The 27,181-nt window shown below is 32.1% G+C and overlaps 1 protein-coding gene across 1 annotated transcript; it reads right to left on the reverse strand.

Annotated features, from left to right (window-relative positions):
• Window positions 1-492: 492 nt before the first annotated feature.
• LOC148275490 (methyl farnesoate epoxidase-like) lies at window positions 493-26,972 on the reverse strand (the record flags this gene model as incomplete). The annotated part of the gene is made up of 9 exons (XM_088235651.1): window positions 26,835-26,972; window positions 24,172-24,423; window positions 9,192-9,417; window positions 7,766-7,867; window positions 6,631-6,643; window positions 6,471-6,579; window positions 3,911-4,088; window positions 2,178-2,295; window positions 493-631 (listed from the first exon to the last, which is right to left on the reverse strand). Coding segments are annotated over exons 1-9 (1,216 nt in total), but the record flags the coding sequence as incomplete, so codon positions are not given.
• Between the last annotated feature and the right edge of the window lie 209 nt (window positions 26,973-27,181).

Below are 27,181 nucleotides of genomic sequence, written 5' to 3' on the forward strand. Positions count from 1 at the left end.
ATAAATTGGCCTAAATATTTCAATGTCAGGGTAACTTGGAATGTACATTCCGACAAAAACATTGAACGAAGGACCATTGCACTTTTTTAAAGACATAGAGTTAGATAGTTTTAACTAATTGATTTGTAAATTTGTCGTATATGTGTCGCTATAACAGATTTATTATGGTAACTATTTACACAGTGTGAATTTTCAAATATCATCATAATTTGTCTACCACTCATAATGGTGCATAAGGAACTGCATTGGTACACCAATCGCAGCGTTTCTTGAAAAGTATCAAACATTAAAATCAATTAAAACCTTTTAATTGGATTCCAGTACTCACACGTGCACCAACGTGTTTTTTTTTATCGCATTATCTGTATATAATAAATTTATTGATCTTGAAAACATGTGGAACTCTTGCCGATTCAAATAAATAAAGAAAAATATTATGTTATATACCAAATTGTATTCAGCATGCATATGATTAACAAAGGATTTTCTCACCATTGCCAAAAGCCATGAACATCGGAGTGTTCTTGATTTGTCCATTTTCATCCAGAAATCGCTCGGGCCTGAAGGTGTCTGGGTCACCCCAATCGTGACTTACGTGAATATCATGCAGGAGTGTTAGAACAACAGTATCCTGAAATAAAAATCGATAAATATTTATAAATAAAAGATTATAATCACGATTATCTCACAGGAATCGTAATATGTATAAATTAAAACGAGACGGCAAGATTTGCCGATAACTAAAATTTTCCTCACTTAATTTTCAGTTCATGTTTAAATAGAATTTTATTGGTAACAATCATAGATATATTAAATACCGTAACAATATAAAATACACGAGGATAATACTCGTATGCAGAGACAAAACTTAAGGTGAGGAAAGTACATTCTAATCTCAAATGCGGAGAATAACCCGATGATGAAGACAATAGAATGTACTTTCCTCACCTTAAGTTTTATCTTTGCATACGGGTATAAAATGACGTTTAAACATTTTTTTCAGCATTTCAAATTTCTGTAGAATAATATTTGAAAAAATAATTACAGATATATTTCATATTTTCGATTTTTAAAATATTCAAAATAATTAAACAATCGCAGTCTGTATACATATTACTAGGCATCGTAGAATTAAGAGTAGTCCAGAAACCGCTTACGAGCATCAAACAGAAGGCGACTTAACCACTCATAAATGAGTAGTTTTACGTTTTGCCCCACTAGTTTCATTGTAGACGTTGCTCAGTACGCAACATCTGATTTGAATTCAACTATGCCGTGTTGTGTTCTTTTAAGGTGTTGAAATACTGCTAGGATCTTAAATAAACAGGATGGGATTACATTTCATGTGTAATTAGCAAATGAATGTGTAAGTAGCAAATACATTACTTAAAAGTTAAATTATTTGTCAGATTGTCGAAGAAATCAAAATGGACATTTCGTTAGTATTGCCAGGGTAGTAATTTTTTTACCCTACTTTTCTCATCTAATGAGAGAATTTATGAAAATTGGACCTCGGATTAAACGATTCTGTGGTGCACATTTGACCGACATTATCTTTAAAACATAAAATATTGTGTAACATGATATAAACATATCCGTTTTATGTAAAATAAAATTTGTTTTATATATTAAGTTCAAAGTTCATTAATTGAATTAATCTCATTAAATTACCCTTTATTTATCTACTCTGTGGTGTCAATCAATATTTCCGAGTGCACAATAAAATTTTAGAGAAATTAACAGATTGCTTTTTTATCTTACATTTGTGTTATGATTATATTTTTTCCCATCGTGCCACATTACGCGGCGACATCACAAATGCGCGCGGCAAAAGTGGGGCATAGTGGGGGATCTTTAGACTCAGTCCGATGTATTCAAATATGATTCAACACTCCTTCTGGACTATTCTTAATTCTATGCTAGGCATAATGTTTTTAATGTGTATTTTCACATTTACTATTTTAAAACCCCGTTAAATTAAAAAAGAAATATTAGAATGTCTAGTCATGTTATGTCTCGTCTGGTTAGTGTAGTCATGCGCTTTTTCAGGTTAATTTTTAATTTGTGTCCAGTGTAATTGTTAAAGTGGTAAGGTAAGTCTTTGTGTTTAAATTCATGGAGTAGTATTTTTTTACTATCCTAGGTTTGTCTACGTTTGTATACGATTTACTGTTAACCTTTGGGATAGTATAATTTCCAAGGGTCGTTTCTTTAGTGGCACGGTGAGCAACTCCTGTTGGGGCAATATTGGCAAGTCTTTGCACTTCTTGAATAGTAGCTACAACATATGGCAGTCTGAAATTAAAAAAAAAAGTGCGTATAATAGATAAACATTCACAAAACAGACGTTATGACTGTGATACATATTTTTTATTTTTCACGATTTACAAATAAAAAGGTAACTAAAGTCTGTTCATTCTTACAAGAATTTCCAAATAAACAAACCAGCCGCGTGCTATCCGACGGAGAATAGCCTATTTCACACATATGAGCTTAATCTAAGCGGCTCGGTAAAATTATAGTGGATTGACATTTATTATATTCGTTGGTACCTATTTAAATTTGAAAATATGGATGTTTTCGTTTTTTTTATAAAACTCCATAGTAAATGGTTTTAATAAAAATATTGATAGAAATGCCTCGGTTAATATATTATTTATAAAAAAAACTATGGGCGTTCCTATAACTTAAACAAATATTTCAATTTTGGTGACCATTGTCAACGAATTGTAAATAACTCACTATTAGAAAATGGATATCAAGTTAGGGTAACACCTGCCGCGGGACCACAATCCGATTAAAATAATGATTAAAATAGTGTAACAAAAGATATTTTAATGATAATTTAATCAAAATCATTATTTAAATTTTGCGAGTGCTCTCAGGTAACAATCCTGCAAAAGGAAATCGACTGGAGATTAGTCAGTCTCATGGTGTACTGGTTCTTGTGTTTGCCAGGCATTAAATATATAAATAATTGTAAAACAATAAATATCGATCCACCGTATTGTATTTTATCATGCCTGGTAGATTTTTGCCGTGGTGTGAAATGGGCCAATCATGCGATACTACGCAGTGGGCTCGTGGTTTGCACGTGCACAGCGGTCCAGTCTACATGAATGTAGGGTTGGGCTTTTTCAATTCAATCATATAATATCTACGGTACGTTAACTTCTACAGCGGTATATTAGTTGCACCCTTAAGAAAATCCTTAGAGTATATATAAATAATGTAGCGAGAGATAAAAAAAAATGTATATGTATATTAATAAACGTATTAGTTTAAGTAATTGATACACATATTATTTTTATTCTTTTCCATAACATTACATTATATTTGTTCTTAATTATTTTTTTTATTTTATTATTTGTGTAAGTTACATATTTATTCTTAGCACATACATATATACTATATATTTATAAAATATTAAGTTCTTACATTTGATTAGGCACGTATTTATAATTAGGTAGTTTTAGTTTTTCTTTTGTTATTGTTATATTAGTATAAAACTATTTATTCTTTGCAACATAAAAAATCTCCACCTTAGAACAGGCCGAGCCATGTTAGATGGAGACCATCCTAACCAGAGAACGCTCCGTATTCATGTCCTAATTCACTTCTTTTTATATAGATTCCTTGGTATTAAACATGAATTCTTATTTATGCAATAGATTCATTAAATAAATAAACAGATATAATCTAACCGATAATTCTTACCCTCCAAAGCTAAGTATATTGATTTTCATTTTCTAGACCAGTACTTAGTTCACTAGTTCAAAATGGCCTTAACATTAAATTATTAGAAAGTGTTTTATTTATTACAAAAAAAATATGAGAAAATTTGATAAAACTTAATTGCATTTTATATGGAAGTTTGTAAAAGTTAAAAAAATAAACACTAAACACCTACCTGTTTTTATCAGTTAGACTTACAACCCCCTGGCCAATTACTTGATCGATTTCTTTCTGAATGTTTTTTTGAATATCCGGGTATATCATCATGTACAAAATAAAAAACGACATTGTATTGCTAGTTGTGTCCATTCCGGCTTGCAGTAAATCGAGGCATATCATGTACAGATCGGATTCTGTAAACCAATGAATATAATCATGAGTTAAAATTTCTTAAAGAATAATTATTTAGTAATTGGGCCTCCTGAAATGTAGAGGTAAAAATTATAAAGCTTACAAAATGTGTTGCTTACACAGCATAATAGAAATGAATTTTAAAAAATTGTATAGATTAAGATAACCTTAAAAAACGTTAAGTATTTTTAAACAAAAATATGAAAAACACTGAGTAATAATTGAGAGCTTTGTCAGGTATTATGGGCGACCCAAAAATGTCGACAAATACCAAAGGCAAAATATACGAGACAGCCGTTCTTCCAGCTATGCTTTACTGATTAAAATGCTGGACCATGAAGAAAAAGCACGAAGCTACTTTGTGGACCAATATTGAGAGGGACCTGAGGAAGGAGCAGCTGACCAGTAAGATGACACAAGACAAGGGTGGTATTCTGGATCTTCTCTACCCCCTAGAGAGTGTTTTTTTTAATGTGACGTTACTTTGCTTCATATAATGGCCACACTGATGATTAAACGTCAAATGGCCACACTGATGATTAAACGTCAAATGGTGTATTAAACTGCTTCAAAAACTGAAATAAAACTAATGCGGTTTAGTCAATTCAACCTAATTAAGTGTTTAGGGTAATGCATAAGGCCGCAATAATGTTTTAAATGAAAATAATCACGTTTGATTTCACATGTTCATTTTTTGACGTTTAATCATCGGTGTGGCCATATATGAAGCAAAAATTAGTCGCATGGAAAAAACAAATAAAGATTTATTCATTCCCAGGAAGACTCGGAGACTGCGTACCAGAAGGGCCGTTCCTAGATGAACCGGGAACAAGAAAGGAAGAAGAAGATTTTAAAACAAATCTTTTATGTATAGTTTTAGTAAAGAAATACATATTTAAATTAAAAACGATTAAAAATTTGCTGTTTGCAACTACATACATAGATACTAACCGCTCGGGAACTCCGATTCCGCGTTTACATTATTTAGCCAATAAATTTACCAGTGATATAGAAATGTTTAATGCAATTATTTATTTAAATTATTTTTACATTTTAATATTTAATTAAAGGCAATAATAAACATTGTTTTTGTGATTATTTATCTGTTTTTAATGTGTATACAGCTTCGCATTTGTTTGATGTTATCTTAAACTCTTATTAAAATTTTAATATAAATTGAAAGGTTTAATTAACATTTATTTATTTTTTAAATGCGAATACTTTTTATTTTTTGCTTAAACATATTTTTTTCACTTTTACACTTGTACACGACTAAATACAATAATAATAAAGTTGAGTTTTTGTATTTATTTGCATTAGAGCATGCTTTTTTTATTAAGGACCTACACAACTTTTTAAAAGTACGTTTTTTTAAAAATACTTATAACTATGATTGTATGTGCTTATGTTATTTTTGTAAATGCTTCTTAGTAAATAAATAAGTATAAAAATGTTCTATCAAATATGAAAGTCACGACTAAAACGGAAATGTTAAAATGATTAGAAAATACGTATTTGAAATTGTATTTACATATTTATTATATTAAAAAATATTTTAACAATCAATAATTTGAAAATAGATTATTACTCAATTGTACAATTTTTGTTACAATATGGTATTGTTGGATGGGGTGGTACATGTGCCAATATATTATACCCTCTCAAAATAGTACAAAGATAAATTTAAAGTAATTTTAAAGGAACCCTCAACATTCAATACGAAAATTATTTATAAATTGTTTAAAGTTCACACAGTAGACACTATTTATTATATAATTTCATTATACAAATTTATAAAAAATAAAAGAATTTGAGATGAATATGTCACTCAGATACCAAAATAATATTAAAATCCTTAAATTCCACACAAGCCATGGACAAAATAGATTTGTCTTCAAAGGTGTAAAAAATTACAATAATCTCCCCAATGAACTAAAAACTATTAATACAAATATATCAATAAATAAATTCAAAATAAATTTAAAGAAATTTTTGAACAAGTGTAAGAACTGCTTCCAATTTTTATTAGTATGAATGTATTATTATTTTTTGTGTTTCCTTTTATATCCTATAAGTTTTTTTTTCTCTTTCACTTGTTTATTCAAAAGTATATAAATTCTAATAAATAAACAACTATAAAAGTGTAAGTCACTCTCCAAGCACAAGAGTAAGTTTCTTTTTTTGGTGAGTTGCAGTTATAACATTTACTAGATGTATAAAAGTAGATTTGTAAAGATTTAAAAAACATGTACCATTTGTGAAGTATATTGATTATAGTAAAAAAAATAAAATTAAACCATGGTAAAATTGTCACTTGTCCCCTTTGTCAAATTGTAAATAACCAAGAACGTTCGAGTTTTAACATGCGTACTAATCCTACGTACCTGAAAATTTTGCCTCATTTCCACCTGTATTAACTTCATGTAGAATGGCGTCAATGAGGTCCCGTATTTCTCCATTATTTATTGTCATTTTATGCTCATCGATAACCTCCTAGACATATGAAAAACACATATTTAAAATAATTATAGGCGGTATGTTTACACGGAGGAACAATCTGAATTGCACAATGTATCTACCATTTACATTTGAAGGGTACAGGATACAAAGGATGGATGTCAGATTTTATGTTTTTAAACTAATAATGGCATAAGACGGCAGTTCACATGTACTTTTTAAGATACCTTAACATGAAACTGTAAACATGAGATAATGGTGGATGTCAGTTAAATACTGGAAATGAAGCAATAATTTAATAATTATTGAAAACCATTTTAGATGATCGTAAACAGTACACGCTATTCACATTAAGCAGGTTCCGTTATATTTACAAGTTTATTTTAGTTATATCTAATTTGATGTAACAGAGAGGGAAACATTTTTGAGAAGGGAATATGGAAGTCTAGGCATTTACAGGGCTTATGACCTGTCGTTGGCTGGTTTAAGCGGCCAATTTACACACTGTGCAACATCTACTATTCTGTCTTTATGTGTACATCCGCATTTCCTTAACTCTTCCATTTGTTGACTTTCGTAAAGTAAAAGAGCTGAAACCTTTATCATATGGGTGAGATACATCCGGCTTAACCAATTCACTCACTAGGTAACGCCTAAAAACAATTTTCCAATTTGTATGCTTCTTTTACCATGTTGTTAATTCAATAATGTTTTGAGTATGTCCAAATGCTTGCAGACTGGCTGGATTTCTTCCCTAGGGAATTATTAATATCTAAAGTTGTTGTACAAAGAGGGAAAATATTTTTGAGTAGGGAATATGGAAGTCTAGGCATTTACAGGGCGTATGACCTGTCATTGACTGGTTTGAGTGGCCACTTTACATACTGTGTAACATTTCCTCAACTCTGCCATCTGTTGACTTTTGTGATTTTTTTTAATAACTCCCTAAGCAGGAAATCCAGTCAGTCTGCAAGCATTTGGACATACTCAAAATATCGTTAAGTTTATTTAATGAAAACTTAAAAACATTATATCTTAAAACTGAATTTTTTGGTGTTCCTCTTTTATATTTAGTACCCTTCATTTCTGAGCAAATCTTTAATATAATAAATCTAACTGATAATAATGTCGATTGTTTTTGTTTACCTGAAGAAACTCATTTAACTCTAAAAGGTTGTGTTTATTTGGTGTACCACTAAGGTACCGGTGCAAAGAACCTTACAAAGGTAGTTGGTTTAGCAAGCCTCCTGTCATGTCGAATATTCGGAAGCTCTCACAGATAGCTTCACAAATTCTGTTTAACTGGACGTGGTCTCGTGGGTATCTAATGTAAAATAATACAATTTATTTATTACTTCAAATTATTTTCCACTAGATGATGCAGGATGTTCAATGAACCAGTCTGACGATGTCGCTGTAGGTCACGAAGAAACCCGATCGTCGATGAAAAATTTATATCTAACAAAATTAACAGTGACTGACGAATTTCGACCGCAGTTTCGGTAAAAAATTCGCCGAAACTTTGGCTCAGCTGAAACCTGCGGTTGGGATGCGTCGGATTAGATTCGTCTGTACTCGGGTGAAAAATCAGCACTATTTAGGTATTAGATAGTCGTCCATTAAAATAATTAGTTATTGTGTTGCCATTGTCTAACATAAAAAAGATTCTGATTTTGTGATTTGTTGACTACAGCTAGAAGTTCTTTCATATTTATATTAATATAATTCCTTTGTGTTTAATAATTGAAGAACTATAACAAATAAGTTTATGTGTAACATGACAACCTCAGAGTAATAATTCGCTCCCGTTTAAAGAAAAGCCTTTTAGCTCTATTACATAGAAAGCGTTGCAAGCTTTTGGTTGGTTTTTAGTTTAACAACAAACGTGTAACAGACGGTTTTGGTTTGCACTTCACAATTCTCGTCTTGAGTACCTATGACCCGTTACACTGATTCAAACTGTAACTAACTTCGTGGTTGATAATAATTTCACGATTTTTGTCCGTATGGGCGACTCTATTAGCCGGTGGCGTATTATTACTCTTAAATAACAACGAACCAAAAAACGCTTAAAAAACTATTACTATTACTCACAACTATTACTCATCAAATTTATGGCTTATATTGAATTGCGTATTTTAATTAACATTTATTTTAACGCACTCGTAAGGTTTAACAATAAAAACTCTTTTGGGCGTTTTGAGCTGGACTTTGAAATTATTTTTTAATGTTTTGGTTTCAGCCGATACAATTCGGTTTCGCTTTCAATTTTGGCTAAAAATCTAATCTCGGTCGGTCACTCATAATTATGTTATAAAAAAAATCCACATAATATTTAGCAAAACATTTAAAGAACTGGAAATCTAGCTTTGTCTAGATTACGACTTTTTAATACTTAAAAAAAAATATATCATGTAAAGATAGCGATGACAATATTATATTACTGGCTTAAATCCTTCAGGGTAAATTAATATTTTCAGGACCATTTCCTTAAACGTCTTATTACCTGAATCAGTACATGTATTTTTAAGGAGTTGTGTACAATAATTATAATTAGACTTTTCTTTGAGAATCGTCGACGACTAAACTCAGAACTTGTTCACAAAGTAAATAAGGTATTGTTGCTGAGATCAATCATTATATGTAACCTTTTTCCCGCAAGCATAGCCCATAAGACATTGAGAACTGAGATGTCGAATACTCTATCCATGTTGACAGGAGCATCCACAGTACTTCCAATCCACTCCAATAGAGTTTCCGCTTCCTTATTTACCAAGGTCTCCATCTTAGAACTTCCAAGGCCAAAGTCTCGAAGATGGGTAATGCAAAAACGTTTCTGATCAGCCCAAGTGCTCCCTTCGTTAAATACCAAACCTATAAATAGTAAAAAATCGTGAAATATTAATATTTATTAACATGTTGGATAATCGCGTGCAGTCGCTCAAAAAAATTAGCAAATATTTGTTATATAGGTAGTCAAACTAGAATACTATAACGTTTAATTATTTTCAGTAGTCTATCAAAATACCATTATGTTCACTTCTGACATATTTTCTACAAGCAACCATTTAAAAAATCGAGTGTATCATATCAAAATATGTCAGATAAATCGTAAATACTCTAAAGTTAAATCAGTAACTTTAATTATGTAATGCCTTTAAAATAACATATATATATGGACAGATATTCCTCGAATGAATGAATACATAAAACATTTTTTCAAATCGTGAGCATGATCTTAGGTCTGATAACCATAAGTAAAAATAAACTAAGGCTACGATTTCGCAAAAAGACAAAGTCGCATAATTCTATAATATATTAAAGAGCTGAAAACCTATGCCAATACAAAAAACCAAAGAAAAATTTCATTATCATTTTATTCAAATCTATGTTTAAGAAAATGTATGTGAATTAAAATGAATACAGGAAAACATGTCACAAGAACTAATTACAATGAGTAATCGCGATAACTTAGTAATAAACTACATGTATTGTTTTGGATGTGCTGAGTATAACAGGAAGCCCTGGTTAAACCCCGGTTACGTTAGCTAAGTGCTGGATCCTCAATAAAGACAAGGGTTTGCTTTCGGGTCTGGCCTTAGCGATACCGGAGCAATATAGAGCAAAATTCAGAAATTCGCTGTTTGTGTAAAACATTTTGTAAAAATGTTTCGGTTCAAACAAGGACCCGCTATCAAGCTCATCATATTGTATGCGCAAAGATTAAAGTTCAAGTTTAATAAAGCACTTGAACTGTGATATTTTTTAGTATTTTTTAAGAGTATTTTTCCCTTTCTTTTTGTTAAAAGTTATTTATATTTTGTAATTTTTGGTTGTATAATATTTTATCAATTCAAGTTTTTTTATTTATTTCTGTAATTGTGAGTTTTTTTCCTTGTATCTCATGTTGATGTGTGAAATACAATATTATGCACAAAAAATATATGTAAAGGGTACTTGTAACGTGAACTTTGGAAAAAAATAAAATATCTGAAAAGTGAACCTCGCCTGATCGTTTAACTTTATTTAACCTTAAACAGTGTTATGATATCATAAACCCACACGGACTCACACTTGATCTCGTCATCAGCAACCTTTTATGTTTCAATCGAACGGTTAAATTTTCATCTTTCTCATAAACATTCCTTCACCTAATAAAACCCAAATCAACACAAAAAATCACGAAGTTATCGAAAATTCTGATTGGTTACCTCTAATAAACGCCTATAATGTAAATAAATTTCTTCCGAGGATATCATAGAAAATCTGTCTCAATGAAAATAATACTTACTGGATAATTTCTGAGTCTACTCCCCTAAAAACATCAAATAAGAAGAGTTTAAGATTCAAACATAGGTAATGGAAATATTCCCGTGCTCCATTAGATCAGTGGCTCCACAACCCCTGATCGCGGATTGGTGCCGGTCAGTGGATAGAATGGTACCGGGCCGCTCAAGGCCTGCTTAAAAATCAAAATTACGAAGAAAATCAACTTCTGGAGATTGCAAATGTCAGCGCCCTTAAAACTGCGCTCAAGAAAAGAATACTGCCAGTGTTCTGGATTAAAGTTATTTTGGCACACACTGAGATGGCCACCACAGCACTTAAATCCCTATGGCCATTTCAAAAATGCTATTAGTGTAATACAGGGTTTTTGCAGTGACAGCAAACAAAACAAAACAACGGAATAATCTGGAAACTGGTCATAAGCAACACACTTTTGGTGTCATTGTCTCCTGTTACCCCCAGATAAAACCGGCTTGTTGCAAAGAAACAAGCTCAGAGGCATAAAGATTGGTTGGTTGGAAGAAATTGCCATTTGACAATAAGGCTGCTAATATAAAATTAGCATTATGTACAAAAAGAAAAATAAATAAATAAAAATGTATTTCTTGAAAAATGTGTTCATAAAAACGTGTTTGATTAATATTTTTTTAACATAAAAGTCTGGTAGAAGTGGCAAAGATTCACACATACTTCTTAGTCTTCTACTCACGAAGTAGAGATTAATCGGCCCCATGGTGTACTGTTTCGTGCGATAATGGGCTAAATAATAAAAAATAAACAATTATACGATAAAAGTCAATCCACCCAATGTGTTTTTTTTATCAGGACGGGTAAATTTTTGCTGTGGTATGAAAACGGCCGAACTCAATAACAGTATAAGATAACACCGGAATAGCGTTTCTTTTCTCGGACTATTTCGGACTGGTGTTTCAAATCCAATTGCAACTCATTTGCATAGGTTATGTTAGCTGATTAGCTTGTAAGTCAACCGGAGAAGTCGGGAAATTAGATTGAGGGAGACAGACAAATTGACTGTATATACTTCGGTTGCTCTGACGGCGATAGACGGATATCTTTTGTAAACAAAGATTTCTTTTAAATAAATTAATTTACCGTTCATTAAAGCACGAAAAAGGCAGGCACCTAATCAAAACCATCTCAGAGAGGCGAGCCCGATGGATTGGCCACATTATGAGCCATGAGGGTCTCCTGCACGACATCATAGAGGGAATGGCTGAGGGGACAAATTATAGAGGACGCCCCCGACGTGAATATTTGGAGCAAATGTACGAAGATTTTAACTGCGCCTCTTATGGCGAGTTGAAGAGGGCTGCAGAAAATAGAGTGCAATGGAGGACGAGATGCCGGACTTTGCTGCAAACCAATCCCCAGGATTGAGACTGCAAAGAAGAAAGCTAAAAAAAATGTTTTTGCAATGTGCAGATCTAAAAAGAGGGCACAAGACTTTTAAAACGGATCCGAGCAAGTGGGTTGGGGCTTTCAATGACAAAAAAAAATCGCATCTTAAAGTAATTATTAGCTCTCGCTTAAAAAAAGCCCTTTAGCTCGATTGCATAGAACAAAAGCGTTCCAAATTTGTGGTTTGATTTTTAGTTTAACAACAAACGTGTAACGGACGGTTTCGTCTTGCGCTTGTAATTCTCGACCTGAGTATCTACGGCCCGTTGTATTGGTGTAATCTGTAGCTAACTTTGTAGTTGATTATCATCGAATAATTTTTGTCCTTCTGAGCGATTCGTTCAGCCACTAGTTCACTAAGAGTTCCAAACCACCACAGTTTTGTTCGCAAAAGATCATCAGTTTCGAATCTCGCAGTATTCACTGACTTCTTACATAAAAATACGTATAAAAGACAGAAAATTGACACCATCTACACCGATTACTGAAAAGCGTTTGACCGCGCCAATCACGGTATCCTGCTAAATAAACTCTTTATGTTAGGAATACACGGTGATTTAAACAGATAGATAAAATCATACATAAATTTAGTAACCGCAACCAAATTGCTTTTGTAAAAGGTATTCAGTATAACCCTGTTGAGGTTATCTCAGGGGTGCCACAAGGATCCCATCTAGGTTCTTTAGTGTTTAAATATTATATTCATGATATTTCCAAATGTTTTCTCCACTGTAAATTTGGTTTATATGAATTGCTCAATTAACTGCGTTTCCAATTGCCATGCCATGCAAAACAATTTAAATCGCTTCTCAACATACTGCCAAGGTGCCAAGTGAATTACCTAACCTTAAATGTTCTGAAATGCCTTAAAATATCAGTTACCAGGAACAAAGGACCTATAAATTTCAGGGACAATTTTAATAGCTGACATTAATATTCAAAGCAAAAACAGCTGCAGTGATTTAAATGTTATCTAAGACACAAAACTTATTTGTAAATATTTTAATGTAGGCCATTTTATCTAACTAACAAGCGTATGTAAACCATTCAAAAATCCAAGCACTGCTGTGGTATTGTACTACATCTCAGTAGTCAGAACGTCAAAAGTCACTCAGAATACGCCTGTTATATTTGGAATCCTAAATACAATATTTATTTATATCAACTTAATAGATAAAATACAAAATAAATTCCTTAAGTACATGCAATATAAATTCCCTATATTCAGCAATTTAAACTGACCTTACCCCAGAAATTGCGGATCAGTTATCAATATTATTATTATTTCAATCAGAATCTCGTTCGGCGCTTATGTTTTACACGAATAATGCAAAAGGTTTTTTTTTTGTATGATTGCTTCCAGTATTATCTTTTATTTGGTGATCTAGCTTACGCGCCGATTTGCCCCTCGTAACCTCAAACTTTTTTTTTTAAGCCAATCAACCAGCAGACGAAAATCCCGATGGATTGATATTAATGATACACTTATAATAATGAACTTAACTCAAATAATCTAAGAAACTATTCAGTCATCTTTAAGCCAGGAATGTAAACAGCGCTTGCTTCTTGAATGCTCGCCTTTGCCGTAGAAACACATCGACAGTAGATACTGTTTAGTGAGATTTTGTTAACTGTTCTGAGGATCGTTGGTAGAGGCGAGAAGAATCCGACGTTGGTTCTAAAATTTCCCACAGCGAAGACAGCGTTAGTACGCAAATTACGGTGAGGTACTTACACCTAGGTTAATCTGAGCAAGGTTATCACGGGAATCTATATAGGTTAGAGAGTATTCTGTGCAAGAATATTAAACCTTGAATTCTGAACTGAAAATGCGAAAGTATTCTAGACAAACGGATAAACGGAGTTCTGCTGTGTTTTTTAAATTGAAATTGAAAAAAATAAATCAAATTTTAAAAACATAGCGGCTGCAATAGTTTCTAGGTCCTTCTCGGCATCTGAGCCAAGTATTTTTTGTGCGCTTTTCACGTACACACCAGAGATTAAACACATCCGCACATAGGCCCGTATCGAAAGACACAGAACGACACACGAACGCGTGGGCATTGTGACGATCACCAGCATGCTGCAGCATACCGGTGAACGTATTGCCCAACGTGTAGAGTAAATATGAGAATATGTAATATTTTTACCTTTTCAACGACTCAGAGCTCTCCGCTACAAACGGAAGCTGAATCTCATTAAAATTAATAATAATTAGCCATTTTTACATTTTCATTACTCTCATAACTCGTCACATTTCATACACTTTATTCCACATACCACACTCCAAACACCGCACTCCAAACTCACAAAACAATAACAGCACCAACAAAAATAATATCAACAATATTTTGAGTTTGTCTAAATTTTTGTAGACATGGACTGGATTCAACTCCCTAGGGAGCTGTTGACATTAACATATTACAACAGTGATAAAGAACATTTAAGAGAAGGTAATAGAGAAGTCTAGGCATCTACAGGGCGTATAACCTGTAATTGACTGGTTAAAGTGACCACTTTACACACTTTGTAATATTCACCATTCTGCTCATATATGAACATCTATATTCCTTCATATATTGTTGATAAATCCACCCGGTCCATGAAGAAGTACAGAAATTAAAAAAATAGTTTTTCAGACGTTGCCAAGTATGTATGTGAAAAAATTCAATTAGGTGAATCTCACCCGCATAAATAGAGGTTTCAGCTCTTAAACTTCATTAACATCAACATATGAATGAATTGAAGGAATATAGGTGTTCAAATTTTACAACATCATTATACTTACAGAGGAATATTTTTCTTTAGTGAAATGAACAAAGATAATAAAAAGTATAGTCAGGAATACAATATATTTAAGAAAGAAGTGAAAAGTTACATTTATAATTCTTTTTTATGTAACACTGATTAAAAACATCGTTTATATTTTTTTTGTAATTTTTGTATGTTGTCCTAAAAATATTATTAATTAAAATAAAATAAACTATTGTAAGACGTCACTCCCCATTATGTACCTACACAAGAAGTATTTATTTATTTTACGTAATGGGAAACGTCAATGTAAATATATGTATTTAATTAATGTAAAAAATTGTATTTAGTTGTTATATTGTATTTTTATTTGTTATTAATAAAAATATTTTTAAAAATACGAGTAGAATGGTGAATGTTACACCGTGTGTAAAGTGGCTTTTTAAACCAGCCAATGACAGGTAATAAGCCCTGTAGATGCCTAGACTTCTGTATTATATTCTTTATGTTTTTCATCTCTGTTGTAATATGTTAACAAATAATATCATCTATAATATGGATACCTTTTTCATTGCATCTTGTCCTTGTTAGAAATTAGTATCGTATTGTACGTAATGTTATGTTATAACCAACATAGAACTGCGTGTAACAATAACTAATAATAAATAAATACATTTTGTTTTGTCTTCGCCCTTAGCATTCTCCCGTTCTTCGCCTCCGCCCTGCCCGCCGAATGCCTACTCCCCGCACCGCTTGGGCCGGGTGAAAAGTCCTTTTCAGGGATATCGAGGCTGACTTGTGGTCGGCGCAGTCTGCTCCTACCTTCCGGCCTTGCTTTGGCTCTGCTTGGGATGGCGGCCCCTACTCGAGAGGAGGCAAGCCTGACTGCGGTAGACGGCCGGTGACGAACCAGGGCACACTCGTGGCAACGCGTACGTTACATGTATAAAATGAAAGTTAAAACTCACGCTATCCCGACTGATTATTTGCATGTACCTACAACATATCGATAATTTGTCCAGTGATACATCATTATTTATTGTTTGTTGAAAGTTTCACATTTTTAAGCGTTGTGATTATGAGAAAAATAATACTATTGTATATTTTATTATATAATATTTAATGTATAAAATAAACAACTCGTGTCTTTTCGACTTCCTAAACACAAATGAAATCATTGGTAAATTACTAGGTGCCTTACGCATATTTCAGCAATAAGATTCAAACGACATATCAGCATCGCTTCAAATTTATTCGAAGTAATAAATATTTTTATGCTATTAATGAATACAAATTATCTTGTAGCTAAAAGTATTTTGAAATAATTGAAAATGCGTACATTTTATTGAGTAATATTGTTAATTTTCTGTATCGAAAACTATTTTTATTAAAGCTCGCAATTTGGTGATTTGATGGTCTAGAATAGAACAAATAATGCAAACGGACATCAAAATAAATATAATTCTTAGATCGAATGATTTCCACTACTCCGAAGATAGGTACGGTAAATGAAGAAATTACGGATTGCTCATAATTAGAGGAAAAGAAACAAGTTTTTCTTCCGTTTATAGCTTATACACACCGATTTATTTTTCGATTAGGTACAGTTAATATATCTGTGGGTACAATAGATAAATTTATTTGCAATTAAAACATCATAAAAGTTATGAATAGATAAAATACGAAGGTAGGCTGAAAAGTAATGCACACATGTTTGTAGACCACAAATATTAAGATCGGTCGTAAAATACATTAAAGTACAATTCTTAAACTTCGAAATCATATAATTGTTTTTCAAAATAGTCACCGTTAAGACTAACAGGTTTCTCCCAGCGTGATATAAGTTTTTTTATTTCCGTCACTGAAAAATTCTTCAGTCTTTTCTCGAATCCAGGAATTGATACCTGCCTTCTCTCACTCTTGAGAGCTATTACCCTCGAGGTCTCTCTTGAGTAGAGGAAACAAATAAAATCGCAAGGCGCAAGATCGGAGGAGTAAGGAGTGAGGAGGGTGTGGAATCTGTTTAAAGCCTTGTTTACACGAGGACAATACAATGGATATGACAATATTATCATGTCCCGGCTCCGTGGACAGCCTCGACCGCGCAGAACATAAACGCTGGGACAATACGAAAATTCGGCCACAGTTCACACGTAACCGCTACGAAAATAAATACACGACGGCGCGGCTATTGTTGCGAGCAAGTTCGCGAAAAATATGATTTCTGATGATGAAAATATGAAATATGGTTATTGACCGAGATGTATTTGGAATCGTTGGAAGATGAACTAGATAATAATAAGAAAAAACTATGGATTAGGAATTGGATGGCGCGTAGATATCTAAAAATGATTGACTCATTTATACATAAAATTTTAATAAAACTTGAAATAGTGTTTTAATTATATATTGAGTCTTAAAAACGGTGATCGAAAGCAGTTGAACTTTCCGACCAATAATAAATAAATAAGTCGGCCGATTTATAAATAGTTTTATTTATTATTTTGGCTTTTTAATCCATGTTTCATATTTATGATATCATACGAGTATTTTAAATGCGGACACCAAAATATTTAATTAACTATTTACCATTAATCAGCACCGAGATTAAACTACATTTACCCGAGTTCACTGGAATTGCTACCGCAGCATAAACGTTCGCCATTGTCATATATTTTTTTTATTTTATATTGTATCTCAGTAAACGAACCAAGAAAACAAATATGAATTTCACACAGCTGTAAAAATTCACACGGCACATTTAAAGTTTTCAACTTTTTTATTTATTTAAATGTATTTATTTAATGCCAGGCAAACGCAATAAGGTGACTAATCCGCACTTGATTTACTTTTGCTAGATTTCTCTTTAAGAGTAGCCCCTGAATAAATTTTAAATAAATACAAAATAATATAATAAATGTCAAACCACCTTAGTGCCGTGTGGATTTAGACAATTCGTGCAAATTGGGACTACGTGTTCAATAAACACACACTATTGCCTCAACTAGAATTAAGTAACCTAAACCTATTTATATAATATGTCGTAATAAAGATGTACGTGCCATATGATTTATTGTGTTTCTTTTTAATCGCACGTAATTAATGAATGAATCCATTTTTATTAAACCATGGTTTTTTTGGCTTATATATGGCATCTGAATTAGACCCCGACCTCGAGATCATGAATCTTTTTCATCATGATCATGAAGCAGAGTCATGGATCTTTTTAACTTCAGTCAGGTAAGTTGACCGCAGACTTTAAATTTTCAATTTTTATTCTTTAACAGAGAAACCTAGGATTCCCACTGTGGCTATAATTGCCTCCAATGCATTTTTTAAAAATTGTTTGTTCCTATAAATTGGGCAATCAATGCGCCGCGCCATAAACAGCCGTGTTCGCTATAAAGAGAAATTAACTTTATAATTACCTCCAATTTCAAAAAAATGTAAAATGTAAATGTACTTAAACATATTTAAAAAATAATAAAAAATTAAAAATTAAAAACTTCCAAGTGACACAATCTCACGTCGAGAAAATCGCTGTCGTCACAAGGTCCTGTCTCCTGTCCGTGCGTGTCCATACGGGGACAATACGATGCGGCCGTTGGCCAGTGTTGGGATGCCGAAAAAATAAATATCCCAACTTGGCCAGTTTTCAATTATGTTTTTAAATTTCTGAAAGCTGATATTATTGAAACATCTAAAACAGATAAATAATAAGTAAAAATTATTCAAACAGATAAATAATAAGTAAAAAAGCTTATTCATAATTTCTCGTAACGGTAACGTGAGACGAGGATGACCAAGGAAGACGAGGCATGATCAGATACGCCAAAATCTTAAGCCTGGTCATGTCAAAATCAGGCAGAACTGAAAGGTATGTATGACAAGATGTATGAATGTGGAAGAAGCTAGGAATATTTGCCAGGATAGATGTGTGTGGCGGTCCATTCTCTCTGCCCACCGCTACGAGGAAATGGCGTGATTATGGTAGTAGTAGTAGTAGCATAAAGTCTCGTGATACATAAAATTTGAGGTACACATGTATTAATATTTTTTATTTATCTTGCTGTATATGTATCCCAGTGAATAATTATTCAGGACTTTCGGAACTCGGGGCAGCAAAAAAATACATTCTTATTCAATAGCATGTATACATAATATTAATAAAACGACAAAGGTATATACGGTGTTTAAGGAAAACAAAATTAAGAATTATGAATTAAAGAAGTAAGAGTAAACAAAAAAATATTGCTAGGATCATCTTTGGAATTCTTACAAAAAATAACATTTTATAAATTTGCATTTGCATTCGTTTAAGTAAGTATAATAGTAATAATAAAAAAAAATAAGTTTATTGAAAATTTAACATTAATTAATAAAATAATTAACAAAACAATTTGAATGAAAATTCAAAATAAAAGCATAATTTTATGTTAAAACAACAAAATGTTTTGCTTTTTTTCATATATTATACTCTGATTATGCTTATTTTAGTAAATAAGCATAATCAGAGTATAATATATGAAAAAAAGTTTTATGCTTATTTTAGTAAATAAGCATAATCAGAGTATAATATATGAAAAAAACCTTAACCTATTTTATATTCATAGTAAGTACTGCTAGATCTTACGTTTTTTGTGTGTGAAATTCTTTCTAATGTCCTCGTTGATAAACAAAAATGTATTATTCCGTTGCTCGTTCCACAGATTTCTAAGCTTTTTCCGAAAAACTCCCGCTGGCGGCCGCGCGCGGTGGTGGGGGTAATAATTGTTCCGCCAAAACAGCTTGTCTGTATATCTCGGTGGCGATGTCCCGAGACATGATTTTGTCCTACAATTGCTCTCTACACGTGGACAATGGTTGAGTCCTGCGCGCGGTGGTGGGGGTAATCATTGTTCCGCGGAGGATAATTTGCTCCCGGCCTGCCCGTCTATCTCGGAGGCGATGTCCGGAGACAAAGTCTTGTCCTGCAAATTGCTAATTACACGTGGACAATGGTCGAGTCTTGGGACAAAATAAATATTGTATTGTCCACGTGTAAACAAGGCTTAAACCTCAGGTTTCGCAGAGCATTTTCAGTTGCGCGCGAGGTGTGTGAACGAGCGACGTCATGTTGCAGGATTATGGTGCCAGACGGCCTCTAATACGACAAACTCGACATCGGAGATGTTTTAGAGTATGTATGTATGTATGTATGTACTGAGAAGAATTTACCGTTTCCGATTTTGTGATGTTTATTGTCTGTGGCAGAGTTTGGACGTGTTTCATCCACATTTTTTTAGACTCGCAACCGTGAAATTTTACTGCCCATCGATATACAGTAGATCTATCAACAGCACCGTCACTATAAACAGCCTTTAAACGACGATGAATCACTGAACCACTTTTTCTGAAGGTAAAAATTCAATAACAGCAGACTGTGTGTTGACATGGCACTAGAACATATTTTCATACGTTCGCTTCTCAAAATACACTGAGTGAACGCAACGCCTTCAAACTTACGCATGCATATAGAGGGGGAATGTTACTTCCACATGACACCTGGCGTGCTTCTAAAGGTTATTTCGTTCGCGTTCTATAAGCATGTGTGCATTAGTTTTCAGTGTCCCCTCGTACATGCCGGATTTCACGACAAAATTACTTCGCTACGTACATTTGTATCTAGGAATATCTACGCAGAAGAAAGAATATATATGTACATACATGAATGCAGATTTTAAAAATATCTACGTATAAAAAGACGTTCACACCATATTTACTAGGTAATATTTTTTAAACAATGAAAACTATTTGCGCCTTTATGGTTAAGTAACACAAGTGTTTCAATTTATTATGGAGCCATTTTTAATTAGTCGTAAACATTTTTTAATGCGCTAATAAATTACAATCAATTTGTGGAGAGGGTGGTTCGAACCTCAGACCGTTAATCTGTAAGTCCACGACACCACCACGGGACCAGAATACTTAAAGTTAATATTTATATTCAGCGGATATTTGATACATAATCATCAAATCGGCCAATTTCTTTTATGGGAAAACGTTACTTGTTTACATATTGTAAATATAACCTTTTATTTTTATAGTACATACCATATAATAATAACTTCAATTTAATCAACGAACTAAAATATTTAAAAGGATATTTTCAATAATTAATTATTATTTTAAATGAAGCCGTTTTTTTTACGTGTATTTACTAACACTGTTGAAAACTAAAATAAAACAAGAAAATACAGATGGACATTCCATCTGACTACTAATCTTATCGAATCTTAAGCAAATTATCTTGCACGAAATATCGTAAAATATTTAAAAATGACTTCATTTCATAAAACAAGTAACCACTATGCACTGTTCTCTTCAGCAATGCCGACCTTTAATCTCTCTATCTTCATATACTAAATGATTCTTTGTATTTTTAAAAAGAAAAATGTAATTTATAAAATTAGTTTTTTATTTTGTTTAAAATATATTATTTACGTAATATTTTATGACAAGTAATAAAATAATTTAAGTGTGTTATTTGTTTGCAATTTTTTACTTATTTAATAGAAATAGTTTGATTACCTACAGATATTCTTGTAAAAAAACATTTAAGCTAGTGAAAAGTATGGGTAGAATTTCATTGTAATCTATTATAGAAATAAAAAACGAGTGATACTGAAATGCACAAATTTGGAGTGAGCAATGACCTGTTTCATTGCTTTTGCGATATCTTCGAGACCAGACCAGTATTTTGTTTCTGTGATAAATATTTTTATTTAACATGGTAAAAAAGTTCTGCCAGTACAAAATATAACGCAATGCTCGCAAAATGTAACTAGAATAATAAATTATGTTATATTGTCATTTATTATAGCTATTTTAAAACATACATAGATTACAAACGTAGAACGATAACGAGGAAGTTCAGCGGTTTAAAAAAAACCAATTTGTTTATAGACTATCAAAGTGAGGAAAAAAAATATGTATCGTAATAATATCTTGCAACATGACATGTGACGTTTTTTTCCCCATCTTCTCGATGAGTTTCGCCGATTCGTCAGTCGACTTACCGTAAACCGGAAATCTATCTCAACTCTCTTATCATCGGTTGAGTCGGAAGAAGTAGTGACTTAATGCAAAGTAGTTTGTTTTTATTATTTTTTTCACACCTACGTTTTCAAGAAACTTTGCCGTACAATTTAATGCTGTAATTTTTACCGCGCGGAAGAAAACATTTTTTGCATCTAATTTATCGTAGGGCTGAACTTCCTCATTGCTGTAATCGCTAAGTGAATGAAAATGCCACATTGGTCAACAACTTAACTCTCTAATTCTCGATTTTATAGAATTATTCAGAAGGTTCTTACAAATTTTTCGCATCGGATTCAAATATAAATACTACTAACGATTATATCAAAATATAAGTTGTTTCCTTTTGCATTTTATACTTCGAGGGATCTAAGTTGTTTAAAAGAATTTAATGAATTTCAGTAATGGATCTAATAACGGTAATTATATCGTCCAATTATTGTATTTGTAACCTTTTGTTTTTTATCATCATCATAATTATTCTCTTTCCGCGCACAATGGCGTACTCCATCGGTACGTATACCAATCGCCGCGTGTCTTGATGCTTTTCGTTACGCAATATTCAGGTGACAATCCAGGAACCATGAATTATTCTAGTCTAAAAACACCTTTTCAAATAAACATTGCATTTAAACCATGACGGGAATCGCATGTAAGGCCCCTTGCATGGTAGGCAAACTTGCTGACAATTATTACAGCACCAGCGGTGTTTTATACAGGACCATATTAAACAATGACACGTTATAATGTAATCGCATATTTTTGCCGCTGTGATCCTTCGACTTCATTTACAAATTAGTTCAGCAAATTAGTTTTACCGAGGAAGTCCAGTAAAAAAAATATACGTTTTTAATAGACCATAAAATTAACTAAAAAAAATATTTTCATTTTTATACATTGTATTATGTGATTTTTTAAAGTTTTTTAATTTTGAAATTTCACCACATGTGACGTCATGACTTCAAGTCGGTGTAAATAGAACCCCGTACCCTTCAAAACACGCTATACGTCGAAAAACACCTCTACTCCGAAACCGAAAATCTATCTCAAGGCTATTATTGATTGGTTATTGCTAACACGTGTTCTCGAAAACCTGTGACGTTTCAAAACAGTTCACTTTTATTAAATCTATTTGCATACATTTTTTCATTTATTTTCGAGAGACTAAATTAACAATTAAATAATAATGCTGTTCAATGCTCTAATTTTTACCGCGTGTAAGAAAACATTTTTTATATCCAATTTCCCAAAGCACTGAACTTCCTCGTTGAGATAAGTTTGTATACAAATGGATCACACTAGCCGAAATGAGCTAATACATGTAAAAAAAATGCACCTTTTTAAGACGTTTATTATTACGTTTGATTATTAGGAATAAAACAATAATAGTTTCCTTTTCAAAACTTGAGAATAGAGTCAAACACAATATTTGTTCAGTGTTCTGGCTTTATTTTACGCACATAATAGTATTTTTATATTTAGCCTGTACACGGAGTAACCAATAATTAGCATAAATAATGAGATAATTTATATGATATGCTTACCCATGAAATTGCCATTTTGTACCTACAGAGGAATCAAGAAAAAAATATTGTATGCAAATTGATCGAATTACTGTCCTATATTATACATAGATTTTCGTCACTTTAATGGTAGTTGATTAATGCCTTTGCTGTAATTGTCCTGTGGGCTAATTTAACATGATACAGTGATATTGATATATTTTGTGATATTTATCTAAAACACAAATAATTCATTCAACAACAAATTAAAATCAAACCTATAAAAAAAATATTCGAAAAAAATTATATTGGTTTAATTTTTTAGGTATGTTTTTGTTCTTGTTTACACTTTTCAAAACTTTCTCTACACTTTTCTTTTTTTTGTCAGCAAATGCATTTTTGTTGAGCATACAAAGCATTTTAATTTTTTTTTCTTTTAGTTTCAAATTGTTTAAGTAAAGTTTTCAAAGAACACATTGTTAGAAAGTATTTACCAATTTTTGAAAAAAATATTTTGTAAGAGTTTATACATATTTTCCAATGCCTGTCTACCAAATAAACATGCCTTAAAAAATAAATTAAATGCACTCACCTCCGCGACCTCCTTTGGCCCTCATCCTATAAAAAAATCCGTCGGGGCGTCCCTGGAGGTCCGGATTGGTACCCACGAGGCGCGCAAGGGTCGGACAAGAGACCAGGACTACAGTGACCTTCCCAAGGCGTAGGCCTACCACGTGACCATACCGCTGGGCCAAGGCTGCCCAAGTCAAGTGGTGGAATTTCTGCACTCGCTTTTCTTCGCGTACGTACAAAAGATGGCCTATTATTGGCCAATTGAACGGACCTGAATGAAATACATAATTATTAAAATATTTTAAATGTGTCCAAATATTTGTTGACTAACTAAATTTCACCCCAGGTTATCGGACTAATAAATATCGCAGCAAAGGTGGAGAAAGAAAATGAGAAAAAAGTTTAGACAATGAATAAAATACCTTTCGTCTTTAGTTTTATTCCTTTAAACCTTCGTAAACTCCCGAGACTTATCTCAATGGTTTGAATATAGGTACTCAGTAAAGACCCAGTACGGTTCGATTATGCTCAAAATACTCGTATTGTTGAAATGTAAATAAATACTTATCTGTTATTAATTTTATTTCCCTCTTATTTCAATGTGTATTTTTCTTTGTAATTAATTCAATAGTTCGAGAGCAAAATAAAACACATTAATACTTTTGGCTACATTATTTAATAAAAAATAAATACATGCAGTTAAGTCATTATCTCAATATTTGCTGTATCTATTCAAAGTATTTGTAACATTTAAAAATAATTCATTAATGAGACAATTCACTGTTACGTTTTTATTCGTGTGTAAACGAATTAGTTTTAGATGTATTTATTTATAAACAGCGTTCCTTTGTGTGACTTTTGTTTTATTTTCTTATGACCAAAAAACTTATGAAATAAAATAATATGGAGTTTGTATAGATACATACATTATTTATGTATAAGATAGTGAGAAGGTTCATTCAAATTAAATTTGAGAATAACAAAAACCTACAATTTTAACACAAACTATGCACATAATATTTACTTTATCTTGTTACTTTAAAGGTATTCACAAAAAGTCAATTTATTTTAAACGCTATTGCTGGGTAAAACACAATATTGAAATATTACAGCAGAGACGGATAATGTTTTTGAAAAGAGAAAATGGAAATCTAGGTATTTACAGGGCTTATGACTTGCGATTGGCTTGTTTAAGTAAGTGGTCACTTTGCACACTGTAACTTGTAAATCTTAAAAAAAAAATACAATTCATGCAACTAATATGACAATACATTGTATTATGATTGTTTTTAATTACTATTATTATTTATAAAAAAAATATGAACGTAGATAAAGCTAGAAATTGATGTATATATATATATATTATCAGGATAGACACATCCCAGATAGCAGTGAAATTTGATTTAAGATTGATGGAATGTTGAAAAGGAAAATTTGACGCGACAAGTTTTTATCAAAAGTTGCTGGAATATTGTTATGTCAAATTTGAAGAGACAAGTTTTGACAAAACTTGCTGGAATCTTGTTATGTCAAGAATGGTTTTTCAGAATGCGAAAGTCATTCAGTGATGATCAACACATTGCCATATACATAAAAATTTAAGGATAAATTAATGAAAAGTTTCCATACATAATTTATATTAACTGTATATTGAAAAAAAATGCATGTATATATGTGCCTGTGATAAATTATTTTCTCTATTTTTGTAATTGTTTATTTATTTATTTATTATTTTTTATTAGTTTTGAATTTTCTTTTCTTTTTAATGTTATTTTCTATGCTTGTCAATCGAAAGGGCTAGGCTCTTTTTTGGCAAGTTCAACCTTAAGTTTTCTATTTTGTATTTTATGTATTTTCATATTAACATATTTCAACAGAGATGAAGAACATTTAAGAAAAGGTAATATAGAAGTCTAGGCATCTACAGGGCTTATGACCTGTCAATGGCTGGTTTAAGTGGTTACTTTACACTCTATGTAACATTCACCATTCTCCCTATATTTGAAAATCAATATTCCTTCAATTCTTTCATCTGTTGATGTTTGTGAAGTTAAAAAGCTGTCACATCAATAAAGATTTGCTAAAAAAAAATAATACACATTTATCAAGATAACGTTTTATTTTATTATTATTTTGTTATTTACGAAAAACATAATTTTTATCTTCATACCCGACTTATAATAAAATAAAACAAATACCTACGCATTGTATTTTTACACCACATGCAGTGTATCTCGATCATCTTTAAAAACATAAAATTTTAAAACTTCATCAACCCAATCATTTCAGGAAGTTAATAAATCTTACGCTTCAGGCGCCAGTCCAAGAACAATGAAATACCACAGTGCATACCATCTTTAAAACCAATATCCCACGTCCTCCCTGCAAGGAATCGAACCTGGGACATGTTAAGCGAACGCCCTAACTACTACACTACGAGGCTGACTTATCTCCACTCGATTGCAAAATATAACAACAAAAAGTTTTCATTTTAATTTCAAATGGGGTTGATGAATGCATGTCGCCAAGTGTATAATCAATCTAGAGAGTTAATTTAACGTAAATATTTTTCAATACATGCAAAGCGGTTTTCACATATTCATTTGAACTTTTTACATATTCGCAGAATATAAAATATGGTTGTGTACCTACATTATTATAATTAGAAACTATTAAACTTACCCGGAGGAAATTTGCGACGGTCACTGTTTATTTTCAAAACCCAAACGATTAGTAAAATCACAAAAAGTGTAAGAATCATTTTAATGCGTCACTTTTCCGTTTGAACTGAGACCGATTTGAACTGTGTCCTTCTTAAATCAGAGCTGAAAAATACTAAACCAAGTTTCTCAAATATTCGTCATGCCTTTCGTCTGAGAGGAGTGATCCTTAAAGCTTGTAAAGGTAATAAAAATATAAGTACTTACAGATGTATTGCGTATGCAAACTTATGAAATATTTTCAATGCGGGAGTTCAGTGCTAGGGAAGTTTGTTCAAAAATGTTTTCGTAAAAATAAGATCATTTAAT

Source organism: Micrasema longulum, unplaced genomic scaffold (genome assembly GCF_059751315.1).
Source record: "Micrasema longulum isolate JH-2025_06_02 unplaced genomic scaffold, ASM5975131v1 h1tg001413l, whole genome shotgun sequence".
Lineage (NCBI taxonomy): Eukaryota > Metazoa > Arthropoda > Insecta > Trichoptera > Brachycentridae > Micrasema > Micrasema longulum.